At 46.4% G+C, this 22,703-nt stretch overlaps 1 protein-coding gene across 1 annotated transcript in view; it reads right to left on the reverse strand.

Moving 5' to 3' along the window:
- Rftn1 (raftlin, lipid raft linker 1) overlaps positions 1 to 22,703 on the reverse strand; it is a 196,992-nt gene that overhangs the window by 10,789 nt on the left and 163,500 nt on the right. Inside the window, exon 8 of the mRNA XM_059281590.1 lies at positions 40 to 143. Within this exon, the coding sequence (XP_059137573.1) occupies positions 40 to 143 (104 nt within the window). The remainder of the gene's footprint in view (positions 1 to 39; positions 144 to 22,703) is intronic.

A 22,703-nucleotide genomic window follows, 5' to 3' on the forward strand; every position in this document is an offset into this window, starting at 1 on the left:
GAACACGACAGCAGTCATCACAGTTACCATTCCTGTTACCTGGTAGTCTTGAGTACGGGAGTTGGCAGCACACAGGTGAGCTGCCATCCGTAGGCCGCCAGGGAGTTCAGCAGGGGCATGTAGTCCGTCTGCACCTCAGCACCCTGCAGGGAAAGGCCACCATGAGCATTACTGCTGCCACTGGAATCAATCCTCCCATCGATCCAACCAAACACAGCAGAGTAGGGTCTCTGAGGATATGAGCTGAAGACTGGAGAATGTGGAGCCAGTTTCTTCCTAGGCCAACGTGGGCCATGCAGTCGGTAAGGAATTAGAGCCCAAATATGAATTCGTTGTGTTTTATTCTTGTCTGGACAAATAGTCTCCAGTGAGTTTCACTGAAGAAGCACAGTTACCTTCCTCTAAGCCCCATACCTAGCATATGCTAGCAGAGAGGCTCTGGTGTCCTGGGGAGTTAGATTACATTTGACAAATGATTAAGTCATTTGCATCCAGGTACCGCAGCTACACACAGAGCAGCCTTGCCGGGTTCTGAGCCCTGTCACTCAGGGGTAAATGAATTCCGGTTGTGCTTTACTTCTAATTAGGGCCTGAGGACAAATATTTGTTTTACAATTTGAAAGTACAGCCCCTCTGTTACAAAGACACTGGGAATCATCATGGGGACATCTTGACCTCACAAGTCTTGCTTCTAACTCTGGGCTCCTCACCAAGAATGAAAGTGTGGCCCCCAGTCCTGCCCTGGGCATGCACTGGACTCCCCATCTCAATTAAGTGGCTTAGAAAAACGACATCTATCCCAGTTCCTTCACCCTTAGCTGTGAACAGAACTCCTGAAAGGAAGCTGTGTCTGCTGAGGCTGACTGGCCAATTAGAACTCCAGTACTGTAGTGGGTAGCTGTTCCACTGGGTAGCTTTGACCTGGAAGTACTACCCCTTGTGAGGCTTCCGGTAACCGCCACGCCTACTATACCTGGGGCAGGTCCCAGACGGGAGCCCTTAAGACCCGGGATCCGGATGTGCCGGCTCTCTGGGTTCCTTGTGATCCTGGATGCTAGATGGTAGACCACGCAGAGTTCTCCAGAGAACCCCGCTAGACTGCACCGCAACTCTCCCGGATCCTGTAACCAACCCCCTTACTGGCTGTAAGTTACCCCAAAATAAACCTCCTTTTAACTACGTGGAGTTGCCTTAATAAATCCCCCAATACGGTACTGTAGAAAGGTTGGAATGTCGCAAGTCTGGGGCTAATTACCTTATCTTGGGTTAGGTCCAGCCCTCTGGAATAGACATTCCTTGCCCATCACTGTGTCTGAACTAACATCTTGTGATAAATAGATAGAAACCTTTTGTCATCTATTAACTTAGTAGGTCACTAGCTTCCACCAACCCAAAAGCTAAGGACATCGTCAGACAGCTTCTCGGGCCTATAGACTAGCTTCTTTACCTGCTGCAGCACCTCTCCGGTGTCCCCACCAACGTGCTTTAAACTTGCCTTGATTTATGACTTTCTTTGTTCTGTAAAACTCCTCTATGTTGACACCTGGAATTTGGGCTAACCGAAATCTGTATTCCAAGGTCACGGTCACTCAAAATAGCTCCAGAATAAACTATTCCCTTAAGATGAGGGCTGTGGTTTTTGAATCGACAGGACCCTCAAGAACCATTCCCTTTGTTACATGGGAGCTATATGCAGAAGAAGGTAAACTGAGGCTCCTTCCTGCCTCTGGAGTTCACAGCACTCAACATGCATGCAAGGACACTGGCCTGCTGGTAGGCCACAGTAACTCTGAGTGTCAGCAGGAAAGCAAGGAACACGGGCCCTGGTCAAAGCAGGCCTGGACAGGTACACAACGGCAGTGTTGTGGAGGGCTTCACATGGAGATACGCACTCTTCAAGACGGAGGAGGGCATGACAAGGCCTCCTGTAGGGTGGGTTAGGGGGTCCTGCTGGTGGATCTGGCTGCCCTGGACCAGGGAACTAGGAGAGAGGCTGAGGAAATAATGCACCACCTTTCCAAATGGCTTTGAAGGCTCCTAGAACTGGTCACCAGTCCCACCCCGGCTACCAAGTCCACTGAGTCCCTGGTAACTAATCCATTCGTGGTGCTCTAAACTGTGAAGTCCGGGCCCATGCTGTGACTCTTAGACCTTGGTCAGCCACCTGTGGCACAGACCTCAGTTGGGAACTTGGGGAAATATAGGTTCTCAGCCCTAGCCCTGCTGAGCGAGGACTTCCGGGAGCACTCCAGAATTTATAAAGAGCCACCATAGTCCCTGTGTCAATGAGCAGGAGATGGCCACCTAGACAAATGCTCAGGTCCCCTCTGAAGAAAATGAAAACTGTCTATTCTTTTGGAGTCAGAACCCACCAGCTGTCGTTTTCAATTGATCTCATATGGATGAGAAGAGAAGTTGATGGTTTCCCAAGGACCTGCTGTACCTGTGAGAAATGCTGCCAGCGGTACGAGGAAAGGACAAAGGGAAGAATGGAAAGTCAGTAAAGGAAGCTGAAAAGTTAAGGGACCAAGAAGAAACAACCTAATCCATTTATAAGACAGGTCAGGAGAGGGGCTGCAGCCCCTATCAAAGCCACAAACATGCCAGCCATGGCTTAGCGGGTGGACAGCAGCATGACCCCCATTTCTGCTGGCCCTCAAGACGTATGGACACTTTCCTTCCAGACTAGCACAAGCTTCCTTAGCTGAAAGAAAAGCCCTGTGGCTGCTGTAGCTAAGATCCCTTAACCCCACCCCCTGCACTCCCAGCTTAAAGACAGGAGGAAAAAAAAAAAAATTTAAATCCACATACTCAGGCTTTGCAAGGTTCTGATTACTTGGGCCCATCATGGATAACCTTCCCACTTTATCAAGCACTGTGACAAGCTACCACAATCAGACAGTAACTATAGCAACCATGTCAAGCTTTGGCGCCTTCACAAAGCCCTGCAAGGCTAAATGCAGCCTTTTTCATTGGTGGTTGTTGCCAGGCCAGGTTTTTCTCTGCAGGAGTCCAGAACTGCAAGACAATGACCAGCCCCTGCTAGCAGCCTGACCCGCCAGCTCAGACAGGCCTCCCCAGGACCACTTCTATTTCACTCCATCTTATTTCACTTTGTCACTATCTTGAAGAGAAAAACAGCAGGAATTCTCCCAAACATGCCCTCCCTGGCCCCTGCGAAGCTAGGAAATGTCAGCCATGGGGTACTGAATCATAATGACCAAAAGGAACAGGGAATATACAGTAAATCTACAGAGCTTGGGGCATTCATGCTCAAGTGCTAATTTCCGGCTGTCAATCAGAGTTGATGAATAAACTACAGAGCGGAGGGGAGGGTGCACCTGCCAATCTCTCCCACTTGGACCTTTCGGGCTGGTTTCTATTTAATTCTTATTAAATTTGGTTTTCCATAAGCACCTATGGGCGCCATTTCACTTGTTATCCATACAGTGAGGTGTCATTTCTAAAGTCAGATGAGCCCCACACCACAGGCAGAAGACACTTTAACTCCATTAGCCAGGAATGGTGGCGGGGAACAGATCCAGGGGGAAGGCTGCTTTGATCTGCTTTTCTGTGACTCTTCTGTGAAGGAGAAGAAAGCACCTAAGCACTCAAGAGCCATCCCCGTATCAAAGGAAACGACATTTCTTCCTGTAAGCCGGAACAAAAACTTTAACTCTCCTCTCCGTGTGGATACCTAATCACACCTGGAGTGTTAAAAAAAAAAAAGTGGAACATGTCCTGCGTTTTTGTTTTGTTTTTTTCAACTTAAATAAAAGGAATTCATTTGTATTTATGGCCCTTTCCCCCTTTCCTCCCTATTAGCGTCCCCAGTAGCTACAAATCAACTAAAGAAACAGACATCCAACATCACCTTACCCCACCCTCCAAAGATCACGACGACAGCAAGGGTAGACATCCAACATCACCTTACCCCACCCTCCAAAGATCATGACGACAGCAAGGGTAGTTTACTAAGAAATACGTGTGACTTGGGATCATTTTTAAAGATCCTCTCTGCAGGGAAAGAATGGGGAGACCACATACTGGTCAGTGAGAAACTTTGTAACCTGGGAGTCAATGTTTCTTCTTCTTTCTTTCTTGTCTATAATTTCTATTATATAATTTTAATTAAATCAAAAGTCAGAGTGTGTTTGGTTATAGCTTTATAAAAACTGCTCAGTTCTGGGCTTGTAATGGGCCTGAAAGAAATAAAAATATTCTAAGGAGACACATCTGTCTCTCAATCTTAAAGGAAATCCACACCCCCAAACCAGGGCCATAAAACAGGCCCAAGACTTCAGGAAACCTGCTCCCTGCACACGCCCATGTAATTTTGGGACTCAGGCAATCCCCATCATACACACAGCTAGGAGCCCAGAGGAAGCAAGAACGGGCAAATCCCTGACCCTGCAGTTTCCAAAGGCAGTTTATGGGCCTGATCCAGGTCCCCTAGCTTCTGTATTCACTACAAAAACTGACCCTCAGCCTTGCAGGGAGTGGTCTCTGTATTCTCCAGCATAGAGCGTGAGGCACAGGGTTTGGGGACACCAACCTCTCAGACCAATACAGCTCTGCTCTTGCTGTTCTGATGTCCAACTGTCTGTTCTTTTACTTCCCTCCTCTGATTTATTTCATACATTTGGTGCTGAAAACCAGGAAGAGCTTCCCAATGGGTCCAGACAGATGGGACCCTTTCTTCTCCAGTCCCCATCTCCCATTCTCATCTTTTCTTAACCTTCCAAGGACCACAGCACCTTCCAAGCTCTCTATGGCTAAGCCGCGGCCAGCAGGTGTCCCAGAGACTTCACTCATGGTTCCTTTCTTACACTAGCCAAGTGAGCAGAGAGAATTTGGTCTTAACTCAGTTGGCAGGAACTGTGACTCATTCTTTGTCTCTTTGTCTTAGCCTCTAAACCAACCTCCAGCACTCAAGAGGGCCATCTTTACCATTTCTGGAGCCCACAAACAACACTGGCCATAGGTAAGGGCCATGTAGACACCCACGGTACGCTGAGACCTCAACTCTGTTTCAGAGCCCAGACACTGGCAGTCTTTTGCTCTTCTCTAGGAAGCCCGCTTAGGAAACTTTTGGGAACTTGGTTTTGGTGACGTTTCCAAACTGAGGATGCTTCATGTAGGAAACTAGCCCCAGCCTGTTTATACCTATATCATGGGCATGGGCCCTCTGCTAAAAAAAAAAAAAAAAAAAAGGCTCAAGTCAGATGTATATCTGGCCTCATTATGCCCATGACAACCAAAACCCCTGGCCTAAATCTGGTATGTAAAACCTGCCATCTTGCCAGACCTTGACAAAGTTCCTAAGGTGAAATGGCAATGGGTCAGGAGCTCGCCATATTCAAGTCCTTTCGTCTCCACCCAGGTCCTTCCTTGGTTCCTTCACTTCTGCATGTCTGGTTTTATTAGCTTGAACTTGTAAACTTCATTCCCGGACTCTCTCTGGTTTTGACCAGTCTCCTGAGCCCCTCCCTAGCAAGCTTTTCTCCTGCTCTGCCTCTCTGCACACATCTCCTCCATGGCACCTTTGTCTCCACCATACTCACCACCACCCTCTTCCTCTCCATGGACCCTGTAGCTTGCCCTCTCTGCCCCAGGGACACACTGCTGACCTACAGATCTCTTCTTCGACACAAAGGGCCCAATTGAGATCTGAGGCTTCTTCCCTCCTGGGGACCCCTAAATCCTGCCCAGAACATAAAGAGTTCTGGTCCCCACGGCTGCTGGTGGTTTTAACTGTCCTGGGTGTGCCCCGATGAAATCCTATCTATGGTGTCGGAGGGTGCTAAAGCAGGAGCAATGGCAGCAGAGGCGGAGTAGCCCCGGCAGAGGTGGAGTAGCCCCGGCAGAGGCGGAGTAGCCCCGGCAGAGGCGGAGTAGCCCCGGCAGAGGCGGAGTAGCCCCGGCAGAGGCGGAGTAGCCCCGGCATAGAGACTGCGATGGCACGTTGTCCTATGCTGCTTATGCTCACTGAGGAGCTGGCTCTGGAAATGAGATTCAGCCCTCCCACTTCAGACGTAATCATGTTTGTCTCAGGATGTCCCCCCAAGCCTGTCCTGGGCCAGGCTGGCCCCCTTACTCTCCAACAAGGAAAAGCAGAAAGAAATAGCCTAAGAGTAAAAGTGTTGAACCCTTAAGGACAGCTACTGGACAAACTACTTTCAATACAGGTTACTGTTATAAATATAGTAAAATCAGCTAATGGGATGCTTGTCCACGGAGAGAGAGGCTTTCTGTCTCTAAGTCTATCAACCAGGAATTCTAACACAACAGTCCTGAGGGGCCTCCTCAGCTGACTTCTAGGGGTATTGTTAATGTTCTGCTCTGTGTCTGCTGCTTTGTACCTGCTACATATACCCATTCAAGGACCAAACATTGTAACGCTCCATGTACAGATAAAGACTGTCTTGTGTTTTCTATAAGGGCTACGTAGGAATGTTAATTTAGTACATTACCTGTGTATTGAGTTTGGATTTAGCTTTCTTTTATTAGGATGGTGCTTCACAGCACTATCTTCTAAGCCCACAACTGCCGTTGTCCTAAGACCCGCTGTGGCTGCTTATGACATCTGGTGCATTGAGTACAGGTGTTCTCTCATAAAAGGAGGGAGCAAAGATCACCTGACCCTTACCCTGGGATAAATGTGACTGTTCATATTTAATCTGTGAGACGTGGGGGTCCCATGGGCACCCATGCTATGGGAGATGGGCTTTCTTTACCATGTAGCTGAGCTCACCATAAGCAAAAAGCAACCACGTGGTCTGCCACCTGGAAATGACATCCTGGAAAGAGCAAACACCATGTGACTTTACCACCATCTTGGTTAATGTAACCACATTGGCATGAACCCAAACGGAGGTGTCTATCAACGGTCCAGTCCCACTAACTCCCTAAGGGGATGATCACCCCTCCTGACTAGACCAAAGAGGTAACGCCAGGCCCCTAAGGTGTGGCTTTATTTTGGGTGTTCTGTTTTGTTTATTTTTGACCATTTATTTAGTTTCTCCATGATATATTTACTGGCTCCTAAGGAAGACTTAAGGGTGTTCCCCAACACTGGCCTACTAACAAAAGGCTAGCACTTTCGGATTCACAGCGGCCCAAAGCTGGTCACTTCCTCTACTAAGGGCAAAACTGCCTCTGCTGTTTAAGCAAGCTCTCAGTGAGAACTGTAGTAATATCCCCAACAGTCTCACTTTGTGTCTGCTATGGATGCCACCTCATCAGCACAGCACGCTTCAAGGACGCACACTGCCACCAAAGCTGCCTTGGGCTCTGGATCTTTGCCATCTGTTAGGTGACTGACCCTCCTCTGGGGCACTCGGACTGCTGTCCCTTCCACATTAGCCCCTTCTGCCAGTTTGGAAGAAGTTAGAGTGTTCTAGTCCTCTAAATCCCTAACAGAAGTTAGGGTGACCTTGGAGACGGGAAATGAGCTAGGGGCCAAACAGATTCCTGGACCAGCAAGCAGACAGGGGAGGGTGGGACCCTAAAGATGGTGAACTTTCAAGATGGCTTCTTCCTCACCCGAGAGAAAGCCTGCTGGCCTGAAGGAAAGGCCTGGCAGGCTTTTCTCCAGCAAGTAGGGCCCCTGCTGACGGACTGGCCTGATGAGTTCAAGGCCAATTAGGATGCCACTGCTGTGGGCCAGCCAGACATCCTGTCCTTGTTCAGACTGGGGTAAAAACAAACAAACAAACAAACACATACTACCCACCAGCCCCCAAGGAAAGACTGGATTTTTCCTGCTCCCAAGTCCACCCAGTCTGGATGACCTGACCCTCTGGTCTTGCTTCACCTACCACACTTCTTCATGCCCATTCCAGCTGTTCCCTCCAATTTTTAGCAACTCGCCACCTCACCATCACCACCTTACTGGCCTCCCCAGTTAATCTTCCTGATTCCTCTATGTAGATACTTCACAGTCCCTCCCTACTCCAATCTAAGTCTGCTGCCACCTGTCAGCCCCTAAAACCCACCTCTCCTTTCTGGATTTTCCTTGACATAATACCCTTCACCTAGCCAATGGGCTATCTAAATCTTCCCTCTTCTTGCCAGTCTTGGCTCGGAACTAAAACAGTGACGGTTTCTTTGCATCAATTAACCTCTCTCTCACCAGCTCTCAGAAAGCCTCAAAGAAATTTCAGATCAGCTTGGTGCCCTTCAGGACCGACTTGATTCTTTGGCTGCATGGTACTCCAAAACTGAAGAGGGCTAGACTCATGACTGCTGCCAGTGGAGGGATCTGTGCCCTGCTCCAAGAGCAATGCTGCTTCTGCATCAACTCCAAAGACTCAGAGGCCAGACAGAGAATTCGGCAACAAGCCTCCTCCTCTGGATGGACTCTTGGTTCCCTCCTACCACATCGCCCCTCACTCACCCCTCCCTAAAGCCTCATACACCTCTTTACCCTGTCTTTAAAACATGGTACAGAAGTTCCTCCTGGATCTCTAGGTCTACCACACAGGATGTAGTACAAAAAATGCTTCTGTTAGAGTTGCACCATACCCCAAAACTTCAAAATGGAGCCCCCTCTGCCAACAGGAATTAGCCAGACAGAAGCAGAGCCCCCAAATCCCTTATATGTAAAGGGTCTGGAATAAAGGGAACCTTCCCACCCCAAAACCAAGGCCATAAAACTGGCCCAAGGCTTCAAGAAACATACCCATAGAACTCTGGGAAGCAGCCAATCCCATCACAGCCTGGAGCCTGGGAGCACACAAACAGGCAATCTGACCCATCCCCTCCCTGCAGTTTCTAGGCCTCCCCCTTCCCTACTTCCCACTACAAAAAACTGATCTTCATATTCTGCACAGTGTGTCCTCCTGGACCCTCAGATCCTTAGCCACAGGGTTGGAGGGCATCAACCTCGCAGACCAATAACAGTCTGCTCTCACCATTTTGAAACTGAGATGAGTCTATTCTTTCATTTTCTTCCACTGGCTTATTTCTTACATATCTATCAGGGTACTGAAACAATGGACCCCAAAGAAAGGGAACTTGCTCAGGAAAGGCCCTCATCACAGGAGAACTCGTCAGTTAGACTTCCCAGAGTTCTAACAACTTGTCAGACCCCTGACAGCAGAAGACTGTGAATGAAAACTCCCGAAAAGCAGCTCTGTCTGCAGAGACTGATTAGATGTCAGTGAGATGGAGAGGTTTGGATGTCTCAGAGGCCAATTACTTTATCTTGGGTTGGCTTTGTCCCATGAACAGTCTTTCCCTACCCACTTCTATGTCAGAGCTAACATTGGTGACTATAGTTACAAACCTTTTGAAATCTATTAACAGAACAGACCTCGAGCTTCCACCCACCCCAAGGCCAAGAACGTCATTGGACAGCATCTGAGGCTCCAGGAGCGTTCCCCCATGTTGCTGTAACTGCCTCTCTGGGGTTTCCACCAAGGTATCTTTAAACTAACAGATTTATGATTTTTCCTTGTTGGGCTTCTGTGAAACTTCATGAGACTGCTTCCATGTGGGAACACAGTACCTGTGGTACCCTAGCTCTATGTTTCCTGGGCCATGGCCATCCAACTTTGGCTCCAGAATAAACCATCTCTCACTCTCTTTGAAGCCCAGACAATGAGGTGACAATGGTGAGCAGGACCACACCTTGCCCAGGACTTATTTCCACATATCTTTGGCCCTTAATTTAAACTCATTTCAAGACCGTGAAGAGGTCTTGGGGTTCACTGGATCTTCTGACCATCTTCCCAACAGGAGCACATTGAATAATTCTCTTTTTTCTGCTCTTGACTATTTTAATTGGCTTGTTGAGAATGGGAGGCCAAACACAGCTCAGGGAACAGACTGTGAGCCCAAAGTTCAATAACAGGCTGAGTTATATTGTGACCATGCCTTCTTTTTATGTTATCCTTTATTTTCCCCAGTATTTAACCATACCACCCCCATCTCCCTAACAGTCACAGGAACTCATAATTAATTTACTCAGTGTGTTACAATCTAATTTATATCATCATTCATCACATCTTTCACTGGAAGTCACCATTTCTGGAGCTCTCTAAATCCTTCATCCTGTCTGGTCCGGCTGCTTTCCACGCCCCTGTTCTCTCTACTCAGAGCTTCTGACTTGTAGGTTCTTGTTTTTAGTTTCCTTCTCCTTTGCTGGAACGTATCCTTTAGTGGATCTCTACAAAACAGTGCTTGGAAATCATTTGGATCCCTACATGTCTTTGCCTTCATCTTTAATTGACAATTTGGAAACAGAATCCTGGACTGACATCTGTTTTCCATTTAAAAATTTACAAGTATTGCTTCTAGATATTAGCTATTGCAATTGATCTGTGGGTCATATGACCCTCACTCTACAATAACATGGACTTGTGCCAACAACGCCGTTTTTAATATAGTGGTCTACAGAAAGGGACATCATCATAGAGAAAAGGCAAACACGTCTCGCTAGCTAATTTGGTGGGAGGCAGTTGTTTTTACAGTTCCTGACCTGGAGAAATCCCCGCCTTCCTTCCCCATAGACCAGGACTTTAGAGCTTCACAATCTAGCGCGGCTCCCTTCCTAAATCTCCGTTCTATCAGGTTAGGACACAAACAAGGGCTGACCTAATGAATAACTCGGAGCTGAGACAGTCCCCTCTCAGATCACGGACTCAGTCACCTAGCAGACTGCCTGTAACTCTCCAACTCTCAGACTTCGAATACAGACTGGTCCCAGCCACCAGGGAGGGCAGAGAGGGGCCCAGCGCCTCCTGCTCATCTGTAACTGTTAAGTGAACTCTAAGCACACCCCATGCTGAAATGAACCATAACACTTTATTTCTTACAACTAAATATATATTATTAAATATTATTTTATCCTGAGTGTAGCCTGTTGCTTGCTTTGGAAATTTTAGGATATGTAAACAGCACGACATTTTGCTTTAATGTGAGCATTTTTATTCAAGACTGCATGCTTAACAGGCATACACTTTGTGGGTTCCTGTCCTTCCGTTTTCAAAGGTAATCTCTTTTACAAAGTCATTGTTGGCTGTCTCCCCATTTGGTCTTCTGTCTTCCTGGGCCAACGGTTAGTCAAAATCATTATTTTAATTTCATTACCTTGCTACTCCCAAGTTCATAAATTATTTTTATTTTATCTACAAGGGATTTCTTCACTTTACCTTCCAGCCTTTTCTTATGCTTTGAAGATTCTGCATCCTCACTTAACACCCCAAAGCTCTTTCATCATCCAAGTCTTCCTTTCTTTTCTAGAGCAGCTGTCTGTGTCGTGGACACTTGGACATAATCTCTGATCCCCGACTCACCATTACCAGCGATTTGAGAGAGACAGGGTTGTGTGGCTTATCACGCCATACTGTAACTTTACGCCATGCCTTGGGTTTCAGTGCTATAGTTAGCTGCTCCTTCTGTTCCCTCAAGCTTTTGTCTTGAAGACTAATCTTTTTCTTCTCATCTAGGCCACAGCTTCTTCCACTTTTCACATAATTTACATCCCTCCACCTGTAATTCGTGGAGAATGCCACCATGCCAGGCTCTCTTCTAATCTTAGTGTTCTTGCTAGGATCTATCCATCTATAGTAACTCTTGGTAAATATGTTCTATGAGGACATCGAGTTAGTGAAACAGCCATTTTTCCTAAGGGAAACACAGAGTTAGGTGGTAGTGTTTGTATTTTTGTTATCAACCAGCATGCATCCTTGTTTGTGTTTGTACTGTTTAAAGTCTTCATTTGCTGTGTCTTGCTGATTTCTGAACTCTCAGCCAGCATCATGAGACTGAATACCCTCATCCAACCCTTGCCTTTGCCCTGAAAAGCACACCACCCCATGCTTGGGAACCTCAGCCCTGTTCTCAGGGGCTGTTTTTAATAATGAAATCATCAGAGATGCCTGACAGGGTGGCACATGCCTAATCCTAGCACTCAGGAGGCAGAGGTAGGTAGATTTCTGTTACTTTGAGGCCAACCTGGTCTGTATAGAGAGTTCCAGACCAGCCAATGCTACATAATGAGACAGTATTAAAAAAACAAATCCCCAGGGAAAAGCAGGAAAATGTGACACAAGCAGCCCATGAAAAAGATGTTTGTTTATGACATCATAAGCTCCAAACAGTGAGGCAGAGCACAGTTGTGTTTATGACATCATAAGCGCCAAACAGTGAGGCAGAGCATGGCTGTGTTTATGACATCATAAGCTCCAAACAGTGAGGCAGAGCACGGCTGTGTTTATGACATCATAAGCTCCAAACAGTGAGGCGGAGCACAGCTGTGTTTATGACATCATAAGCTCCAAACAGTGAGGCGGAGCATGGCTGTGTTTATGACATCATAAGCTCCAAACAGTGAGGCAGAGCACAGTTGTGTTTATGACATCATAAGCTCCACAGTGAGGCGGAGCACAGCTGTGTTTATGACATCATAAGCTCCAAACAGTGAGGCGGAGCACAGCTGTGTTTATGACATCATAAGCTCCAAACAGTGAGGCAGAGCACGGCTGTGTTTATGACATCATAAGCACCAAACAGTGAGGCGGAGCACGGCTGTGTTTATGACATCATAAGCTCCAAACAGTGAGGCAGAGCACGGCTGTGTTTAGCCCCGGCTGGAACAAAGAACATTGGGTGGTTCAATGCTGTGCTATTGGGCATATATTTGCAAATGACCATGAGTCCACCATGTCAGGGGTTGATTCTAGAACAAATTTAGTGGGCAGGAGAATTCAGTGATACCGGATCTATGACTATGAGCACCAACCTGATCTATTTCTCATCTACATCATTCCTTTAGTGCCACTTCTCTGGGATTCTTCAGAAAACACAAATGCCCATATCCAACTACTCCCATTTAGAACAGTTTTATTAATTTAATGTTTAAAGGACCCACGGGATACTCCTTCTAAAGAACAAACCCCAGAAGTAAAAAAATAAAATAGTACATTAGATTACATAAAAATCCACCTGCACAACAAAGCCCATGATATGTAAATTCAAAAGACAAAATGGCAAAACCTTAGCTCCTATCACAGAATTTTTAAAACTGACAAGAAAAATGATCTAAATTTTCAGAGGGACAAGGACATGGCAGGGAGAGAAAGAAAAACATTAAATAGCCATTAAACACACCAAAACACTAACCATCTCGTAACAAAATAAATGCAAATTAAGCTACCCGAGGCACTGTTTGTTACACATCCAACCTTCAAGTGTGACAACCTACTCCGTTTACCAGGCTGTCAGGAAACAAGTGTGCGCGCACACTGTCGATGGGGTGCAAATAGGGTCAACCCTCTCAGAGAACAACTTGACAGCATCTCCCAGAGTTACAAATACATCTACCACTTACCCTCTGACCAACAATCTAAGTTCTGGGAACTCGTTCTGTGTGTAAGATGGGGGTGGGAGTGCAGAGCCACTCTGCAGAACTGTCCGTAGGAGTGAGACCTGCCAGCTGCTTCATTCCTGCCAACCCTGGACTCGCCAAGCAGTTTCATCCCTACAGTGCAGAGGCTCAGGTGCTGAGTCAGGGCAAACAGGACAAGGAGGGACACTCTACTCTAGGACAGAAGGTAAGGACCCTGTGGAAACACCCAGAAAGGTACTAAATGAAAAGGTGTATGGTACACACCATAATGCACCCCTAAAGATGTCTATGTCCCGGTGCCCAAGATTGTGAATGAATTCCCTTACACAGTTATAACATCTGGAATATATTATTAAGGATCCCAGAGCTGATAGTTTATCTTAAACTATTTGGGAGGGACCAGTATTAAAAAGGGTCCTTATAAGGAAGAGGCAGGGAAGGTCAAGACTCAGAGAAGGGAAGGTGAGGACAGAGGCAGAGATGGAGTGGTACAGGGAAGGGCCCCAGAGCCGAAGGACTGAGAGGACCTGTAGAGGCCTGGAAGGTAAGAGACAGATTATCTTCTACACTCTCCAGAAAGTGTGATGTGGGGCTAACACTTGGCTTCAGCCTCCTGAGATCTGCTATGGTTTGAAGGTGAAATATATCCGATTTGCTTTTATTCTGAATGCTCAGTCCCGAACGAGAGCAGTATGTAGAGAGGCTGTGGAGCCTTCAAAGGATGGGGCCTAGCTGGAGGAAGTAGGTTACTAGGCGTGAACCTCTGAGTCTGTACTTGATTTTAACTACCCTCTGCTTCCTGGCCCACAGGGTGTGTACAGTGTATACGGTGCATGCTCCCACCACCATGCCTCCCTGTGGTGATGGGTGAAAACCCTCAGAGAGCGTGAGTTAAAGCAAACCCCTCTCACTGAGCCACATCTGTCAGGTATTTTGGTCACAGCAATGCACAGTTAACTAATACAATGTTCATTTCTGTCTTCTGAGGGCTGGAGGGGTTGCCCAAGGCAGGGTGGGAGGAAATGCAGGAGGAAATGAAGCTGGGAACTGGGCTCCCTGGTGAACTGAGGGGGACTCAGGAAAAACAGGGGTCATATTCTTAGGTGAGGAAGCCCAAAGGCAAGGTAGGAGGAGGATGCCAAGGTGGGAAAGGGAACATTTCACCTCCACTATCAACAGAAAGTAGAGGGACAGTCAAAAAATGCTAGTCTGTCCCTTAGAATCTCAGAGGGTAAGGCCATGCCAGTACCACAGTTATTTTATGAATCTCCAGTTAGTCAAACTGGCTCACTCTGGGCACTTGGGAACAAAGCTGTAGAGCCTAGACTACAGTGATACAGATATGATAGGATGAAAGGGTAGATCATTGAATCTACTTTTAAAGAGCAACTATGGATTTTAGTTTATTGATACAAATTTAAAGTTAATTTTGTTATCCTGTATGTATAGTTCTACCCTTATTTAAGGTATGTTTGTGCAGCTCATTTGAAATTTTAATGTATAATTAAGAAATACAGATTAATAGTTAATCATCTGTGATGATCAAACTTATAATCATATTAGTTGTTTTTTAGGTATACAAAGATATATTTCAGATAGGTAGGTAACCTTCAAATACTTCAAAGACCTACAGAATATGGCATTTAAAATGTTTAAAAAACTTAGACTTTTCTGAACAGCGAGACAGACATCTCTGATCCTGGCAGCACCAATTTACTTCAGAGAGGAGGATGGGCATTGAAGACACTCCATATGGAGTTTATCTTCTTCTTGGCAAAAATAGCCATTTGGGCAAGAGGCTGCTCTTGCCTGGACTGCTAATAATATGTTGTATAAACTGGACATGCAGGACCCATAGGAAAATGACCACTGAATTTGCCAAAATGGGGTGAAATGGTTCTTCAGATTCCTGCTTCACAGAGGAGACTGTCAAACATTCTAGAGGACACAGGAGAAGTGACTAAAAAACTCTAGGCCTATAGGCTGAAGGTGGATGTCTCAACATTGCAGAGGAACTTTGGGTGACTGTCTAGGCAGCCAGCTGTCTCTGTCATTTCCAGAATTTTGGAAGTTGCTTACAATGCATTTCCTATTTACTTAGGTAATATTATATCTTTCTGGGGTCTTTGATATAGTTGAAGACTAGATAGTTATAATTATAGTTTTCCTTAGTCATGATAAAAGATAAAAATAGATATGAAACTTTAGACTCACAAATATAGAATAGATAGAATATTTTCTTTAATTTTGCCAAATACCAATAGACTAGATATTGTAACTGTAATTCTTGCTTAATAACTGTTCTATTGCATGTAATTTTACTATGCTAAAGTTAAAACCTTTCTTTTTGATTAGACAGAAAAGGGGAAGTGCTGTGGGATGTCTTTCTGCATGCTGTGAATATATGTTGCTCTGATTGGTTGATAAATAAAGCCGTTTGGCCTATGGCAAGTCAGGTTACAGCTAGGCAGGAAATTGAAGAGAGAGACAAGAAGAAGAAAGGCGGAGGGAGACACCAGCACCACCAGGAGAAGCCAGATGTGAAATTACTGGTAAGCCACGGCCACGTGGCAACTTATAGATTAATAGAAATGGGTAAAGTTATAAGAGCTAGCTAGTGAGAATCCTGCCATAGGCCATGCAACTGGTAATTAATATTAAGCCTCTGGATGATTATTTTATAAGCTGTGGGACCTTGGGGCTGAGCGAGACCAAAGAAACCTTCTAATGACACCATGGTGAGCAGGCATATGGGTTGGGAGCTCATGGACCATGTGGGAGCCGGAAAGAGAAGGAACAAGTTGACCCCGCCCCCCTGAAGCCGACACACAGCAGCCCTGCTATCTACTCTCCCTCAGGCCTCCCATCACCCAGGACAGAGCATCTGCCAATCAGAGGGTGGGACAGACAGGCTGGCTGGCTGGAGATGTTGTTTTCCTCTTTGTTTTATGCACAATGCCCCAGAAAAACATTTTGCTGATATGTAATTAGGCTAACATAATAGAGTCTCAGAGAACAGTCATCTCATTTTAGACAACTTTGGCTCAAAGGGAATAAGCGTGTTTTTTTTGTTTGTTTGTTTTATTTTTTTCTGTTTGTGTTTTTTTATGGGTTTTTTTGTTTGTTTGTTTGGTTTTTTGGAAAGGGGGACAGATGAACATATATGTAATGTGTGGAAAACTCCAGTTCCGACTCCTCAGCAGCCAGGGCTGGTGAATTCACATCTCTGCCTGATTGTCTCCACCACACAACAATGACAGCAAACAGCCGCCTTTCAGGAGCTCAGTACAATAGCACATAATAGATGGTGTTATTATGTGAAGCACATTGTTTACAAAATGGTCTCCATTGTGACCTCCCTGTCCAGGCCCCCTTACAATATGACTGCAGCTCCCCTGCTTAGAGGGAGCATCCATTTTCCTACCTCTTGAATCCAGGCTGCTCCCAGAGCTGACTCTGATCAACAGAACCTGGCAGCTGTGACCACAGAGTTCTAACCTAGGCCTCAGAGGGCCTTCCCGCACATACCTTCTCTCCCAGAACTGTGCCTATTTGGTAAGGACAAGCCTAGGCTAGGCTGCTGGATAATGACAGGTAAGCAGCCCAGCCAGACAGCAGACAGGTGCAAGATGCCATCTTGGACTAGCCAGAAGCCAGAAGTTAATGCCTCAGAGCCTTCAGACTATCTCAGCAGGGTTAGCAAGGGCCAGGAAGCAAAATCAAACATCCCTATTTGAATTCCCTAAGCTTTGGGGTGCTTTACCAAGAGGCAGAAGCTAACTGGTGTATTATCATTATTCTAGCAAGAGCACAAACATTCAAGCAAATCCCTCACAGGAAAAGAATCGCAGTGAGAGTCACCTTGTTCGCCTGGAAAGGAATAACTGTCAGCTAGTACTCAGGGTGGGAGGGCTCAGCACTGCTCGTTTTTTACCATCAAGGCTGGCATACGCAGGCCTCACATCCTTCGTGCCAGGCACATTGTGACCTTGCATTTCCTCTGGAGCCATGATGTCTAATTTATGGTAACCTACATGAAGCCAACAGCATCACCGGCATACTCTGGGAGGGAGAGATAAAAATTCAGAATGAGGAAGTACATCCCAGCCCCTGCCGTTGCCTGGCATCTCCTGCAGAACCATGCCTCGCTGGCAGGCAAGCCAAGCCTGCATGTGGGAGATAACACTTCTCTGGGTTCTGGGCACCCAGCTTGCTGGCTGCTGTGTGTGCTTTCTCTGAGCTGGGCAAGGGAACAGCTGGTCATAGGATGGAGGGGAGGAGGCAGCCTGCCGTACCTGTGATCCACGCTGCCTGCTCCTATGCACTTGAACCGACAGAATGAACACCAGGCAAGGAGCATTCAGCAGGCAAGGCTCCCAAAGCATCTGAAAGCTAACGAGGCCGGACGTTTGGAGGTCAAGAGCATGATGGCTGGGGCAGAGCCTGCCCATTAGTAAGGGCAGATGCTGAAGTTCTCAGAGCTGCTACACACTGTCAGCCAGGCATGCCAAGGGACCACATGCTGTGGCGGCACAGCCCCAGCCTCAGAAGCTGACGTCTTCCCCGGGCTGAATGCAGAGGGCAAGTCTCCCCTGTGCACAGACTCAGAAGTAGCCTTGCTTGATAACAATTAAACAAGAAACATTTTCTCCATCCAGGGACTTGCCAAGTCCCTACCACTCACTTCAAAAGGTTAGAAGAAATTATATTTTCTGGGAATAAATAAAATTTACCTATTTCTTTCTCTTTAGACAAACTGACTGGAGTATTTCTAACCACCTTTTTTCATTTGTTACTTTCTCTGTTAGAAAAGAGAAAGAGAAAGGGGTTTTTCCTAACATACAGGATTAATTAAAAGGTATTTACTTTGGAGTGGAGGGGTTGGGAAGGGAACCAGTTTATCTACAAAGATTCTAAGACTTAATGCTCTGTCACCTTTACAGACCGGGTTTACCAGTAATCACAAAATGCTAACCCAGAAGCCATCTGTGAACCACAATTAGTACCGTCTTAATAGGAGAAGAAGTAGAAATCATGGGTCAGCCCACTGGGTAGCCAGCAAGGACGGAACCACAGAGCACCTGTGATTTTCCTCACCCCGGTAGCCTCAAGGTACCACTTTCCCCATCAGTGTTGGGGCAATCAGTCAGTCAATATTCTCTTTTGTGGTGACCCAACTGTCAGTATCATGTTGCTATGGTTACAGCATTTCAGCTCCTCTCTCCCTTCTTTTCCAACTAAATTACACTGCTAATCCCCCAGCACGTCTTCAGAATGTACCAGCTCCTGGTACAGTCATGTCTATTAGTGCTTCCGAGGTACCCAGAAGCTTCAGATGAAATATCCAGCCTCCAGGACATGTCAGACCCTTGACTGTTCACTCTTGGGCCCCCTCCTCAGAGAGAAACCCACCAGAGCCTCTGCAGCAGATGTGCTGCTGGGCTCCCATCAGCACCTGGATTGTGAACCACCAATGAAGAAAACATAACCAAAGTCAAGAAAATTGGAACATCTTCCTACAATCCTCTATTCCTGCCTCACTGGGCCAGCTGACGGACCACTGAACACATCTGACGTTCCTTTCTGTGCCCTCCTGCATTACAACATCGTTTCCATGAAGGCAGGGAGTTTAACTTGCTCCTGGGGAATCCTCACGTAGGGCAGTGTCTTCTCCACACATCACTGCTGAGTAGAAGAGTCTTAGCCACTTGGAGGGTGGGTTCTGCCACCATTTCTTATATTCTCAGAGTTTAATCAAATGACCATGGGTCACACATAACAATAACAATGAATCTGTCACAGACAAGGCAAGTTGGACACTCCCCCTGTTTCTCTTTTTCTGGGCATTCTGTATGTGGAAGTTGTAAATGTACTCACATACAAAAATCAAAGATGGAGAGCCATGTCCTTACTCTGCACAAAGCACTCAGGACCATTGCGTACTTCTGTAAAATGACTGAGGAACTGAACTGGCCACATGTAAATCTGTCTTTTTCCTGCTGGGTCACTGGGAAGTGTGCTGGTGAGCCATCTTATGAGAAGACACTCATCATATACTCTTAGGAAAATGGAAATTAAAAGGAGAGACCTCCCACACGTTAGGATGGTGAATCTAAAACACCAGCCACCAAAGTCTAGGCTAGGAAACGAAATGACAGGAACTCTTAGCCATTGCTGCTGGGGCTGCAAAATGGCATGCCCACTTCAGAAGACAGTTTGGTAACGCCTTACACACTAGATATGCTGGTATCATGACCCAGCAGTCACATCCTCGTTTTCACAAGTGAGCTGAAAGCATCTGTCCACATAAAAACCTGCACATGGATGTTTACAACAGTTTTATTCAAAAAATCCAGACCCAAGATGTTCTTCAGTAGATAATGGATGGATAAGACTAGTATCTCAGATAACAGAACGTCATTCGGCACTAAGGATAAATGAGCTATCATTAATAACCAGTCAAAATGCACATCTGGAATGATTCCGTGGAACTCAGGAGCACTCCCATGCTTCAGACCCTCGTGGCCATACCACACAGCCCATGGCCTCTCACTATTTGTGTGTCTCACAGATTTCAACACAAGCATCTGAGGAAGACAAGAAACAGAACAAGGCACAGGGCGACATCGTGGGACCATGAAGAAAGACCTCCTTCCACTACAGTACACCCTTGCAAGTACAGCAGGGTATGCTCCATCCACACGCCCTTACCTTTTCTGTGACTAACCAAGGGGTCCTCGGAATTACCAAGCACTGCACACGCCAGGTAAGTATTCCACTGCTGAGCTACATCTCCAGGTCTCCTTTTATTTTTACTAAAATTCTTGACTTGGGCTGGGTACCTATGATTCCAGTGTTTGGGAAATGGAGGCAGGGGGATTACTGTGAGCTTGAGGCCTCGGCTACAGAAGGAGATTGTTTCAAACCAATACATGTTTATTGGTCAAATTACCTTGCAAGGAGTGACAATGAGTAAACCCTTGACTACGTTAACGCTCCTCTGCCCCAGTTCACCTAGTGTACTTCAGGTTGCTTTGGAGACCTATCTGCCCTGCCTTTCCCTGCGTGGTTCAAACTGTCCATATGTGAGGAAGAAACTAGACCAGTTTCTGTTGCTATGACAAAAGACTTGAGACTGGGTGTTCTCATGAGAAGTGGTTTATTATTTATTTATTTATTTATTACTCTTTTTAAATCAAAGGGACTCTTGTTTCCCAAACCTTCCCCCCTCTTCTTTGTATTGAGTAGCCAACCATAGCAGATTGTGAAGTCAGTTCCCACCACTGGAATGAGACAATCACCACCTGCCTCTGGGATAAAAGGCAGAGGCTATGCTGGCCCCAGTGTGCTCGCTGACCTTGCTTAGGTTCCAGTGCAGCCTTTCTACACAAAGGAACGGCCTTGCCGGGTTGCTGTTGCCTTGTCCACATGTTCTTTGTGCAATGTGAAGATTACCCTTTGTTTCCAACAATTTATGAAGTTATGCATTTAAACTTTTTAATTTAATTTAATGTCTATGAGTGTTTTGCCTGTGTGTATGTCTGTGCACTACATGTATGCTTGGTGCCCAAAGAGGTCAGAGAGATCATTGGATCCCTTGGAAGTAGAATAACAGCTAGTTGTGAGCTGCTTGGGTATTGGAAATGGAACTTGGGTCCTCTGAAAGAGCAGCCAGTGCTCTTTCTTAACCACTATCTTTCCCAGCCCTGAAGTTGTTTTTTAGCTTATACTTTTGGATCCTGACAGTTCAAAATCAGACAGCTTTGTTTAAGCCTCTAGTGAGGGTCACACTGGAACTCATCACATGGAGACAATAGCCATGTGTATATGGAGTGACCTCACTTAATAATAACCTCCTCCCATCAAGAACTAGCTCTCTCGGTGAGATCACTGTTAGTCTCCTTGAGTCAGGAAGATAGAGACAGACAGGTATGACTATAAGTCATAGGAAGACTAACTCTGAGACCCAGCAACCAAGAAAAGTCCCTTGAACTGCCCCTGACCATGGGTTGTACAACTTTCCTCCAAGAGACAAAGAAAGATCCACCCATTTCAGGGAAACTTACCCTTTCAGTCTGTAACATAAAATCCCCTGGAATCCCCCTAAAAAATTCCAGGGTCTCTTGCGCCACATGTTTGCTGGAGCTCACTCCCAATCTGTGGAGCTCACTCAAGGTTCTCATTTCTCTTTTAAATAAATGTATACTTTACTCCTCTGAATCTTGCTCAATTCTTTTCCAAGACACAACCTGAAGATCATATCACAGAGAGCCCAGAGAGTCCCCCCAGTAACAGCTCCTAAGAATCAGACAGTGGTCTCCACTGTTTAGTAGCTGGTCAGATGTCACCAGCCTTGGGGGTTGTGGATGGACCCCTTCTTCATAATCAGCAGCCTGTGAAACCAGAAACTGAAACTTCAGACTGATGACTACTCTGAAGAATGGGATCTCCAGTCTCCAGGCCTGGGTGGAGCCGCGATGTTCTGAACTGCCCAGAAGGTCCTAAGATTACTATCTAGCAGGAGGAAACTTTCTGGTAAAGAACAAAAACATAAACTGTGCCCCACCCATAATGAGTCTATCAATCACCTAGACACACACACACACACACACACACACACACACACACACACACACACGCCTTTCAGGAAAAGCAGCCTGTTCTAGAAGCTAGAAATACAAAACTTGCATAAGGTACATGACAGTGTAATGGTCTCTCTGGCCACTGTTCATTCTCAAGCTTTAAGAGTGCCTCGCTTCACTATACAGCAGTACCTGCCACCTATACTAAGCCAGGGTCTCATCTGAATTTCATCAGTGGAGAGCAGAAGGACCAGGGAACTGAGAGGAGGCCAGAGATCGATCCCAGTGACACATGGCTACCTTGCAGGAGGTCCACTTCTTAACGGTAGAGCCGTCTCTCCACACTGTCACCCTGGGGATCAAGCTTCCAGTGCATGGCTCTTTGGAGGACAAGCTGCATCCAAACCACACTATGGCCACAGGACTAGCAAAGGCCATATCCAGGGTGACAGCTAGTGAGGAAAGCAGTCAGTCCCATGCACAGGGCCAAACTCACAGTGAGCTTCTGAATGTAATCTTCCCAAGGCCTCTAATAAAGCATGGGGTCTTGCTGGGATCCGACTGCAGCCTTGCGAGACCCTATGTGGAGAACTCAGCTGAAGAAACTGTGTGTGTGTGTGTGTGTGTGTGTGTGTGAGAGAGAGAGAGAGAGAGAGAGAGCCTGCCTGCCTGCCTGCCTCATGTTTAAAGACCTGATAGAAGGCTGGCATGATGGCTCAGTGGGTAAAAGGTGCTTGCTGCTAAGCCTGACAACCCGAGTTTGATCC

The sequence above is a fragment of the Peromyscus eremicus genome, chromosome 16_21 (assembly GCF_949786415.1).
Source record: "Peromyscus eremicus chromosome 16_21, PerEre_H2_v1, whole genome shotgun sequence".
Taxonomy (NCBI): Eukaryota; Metazoa; Chordata; class Mammalia; order Rodentia; family Cricetidae; genus Peromyscus; species Peromyscus eremicus.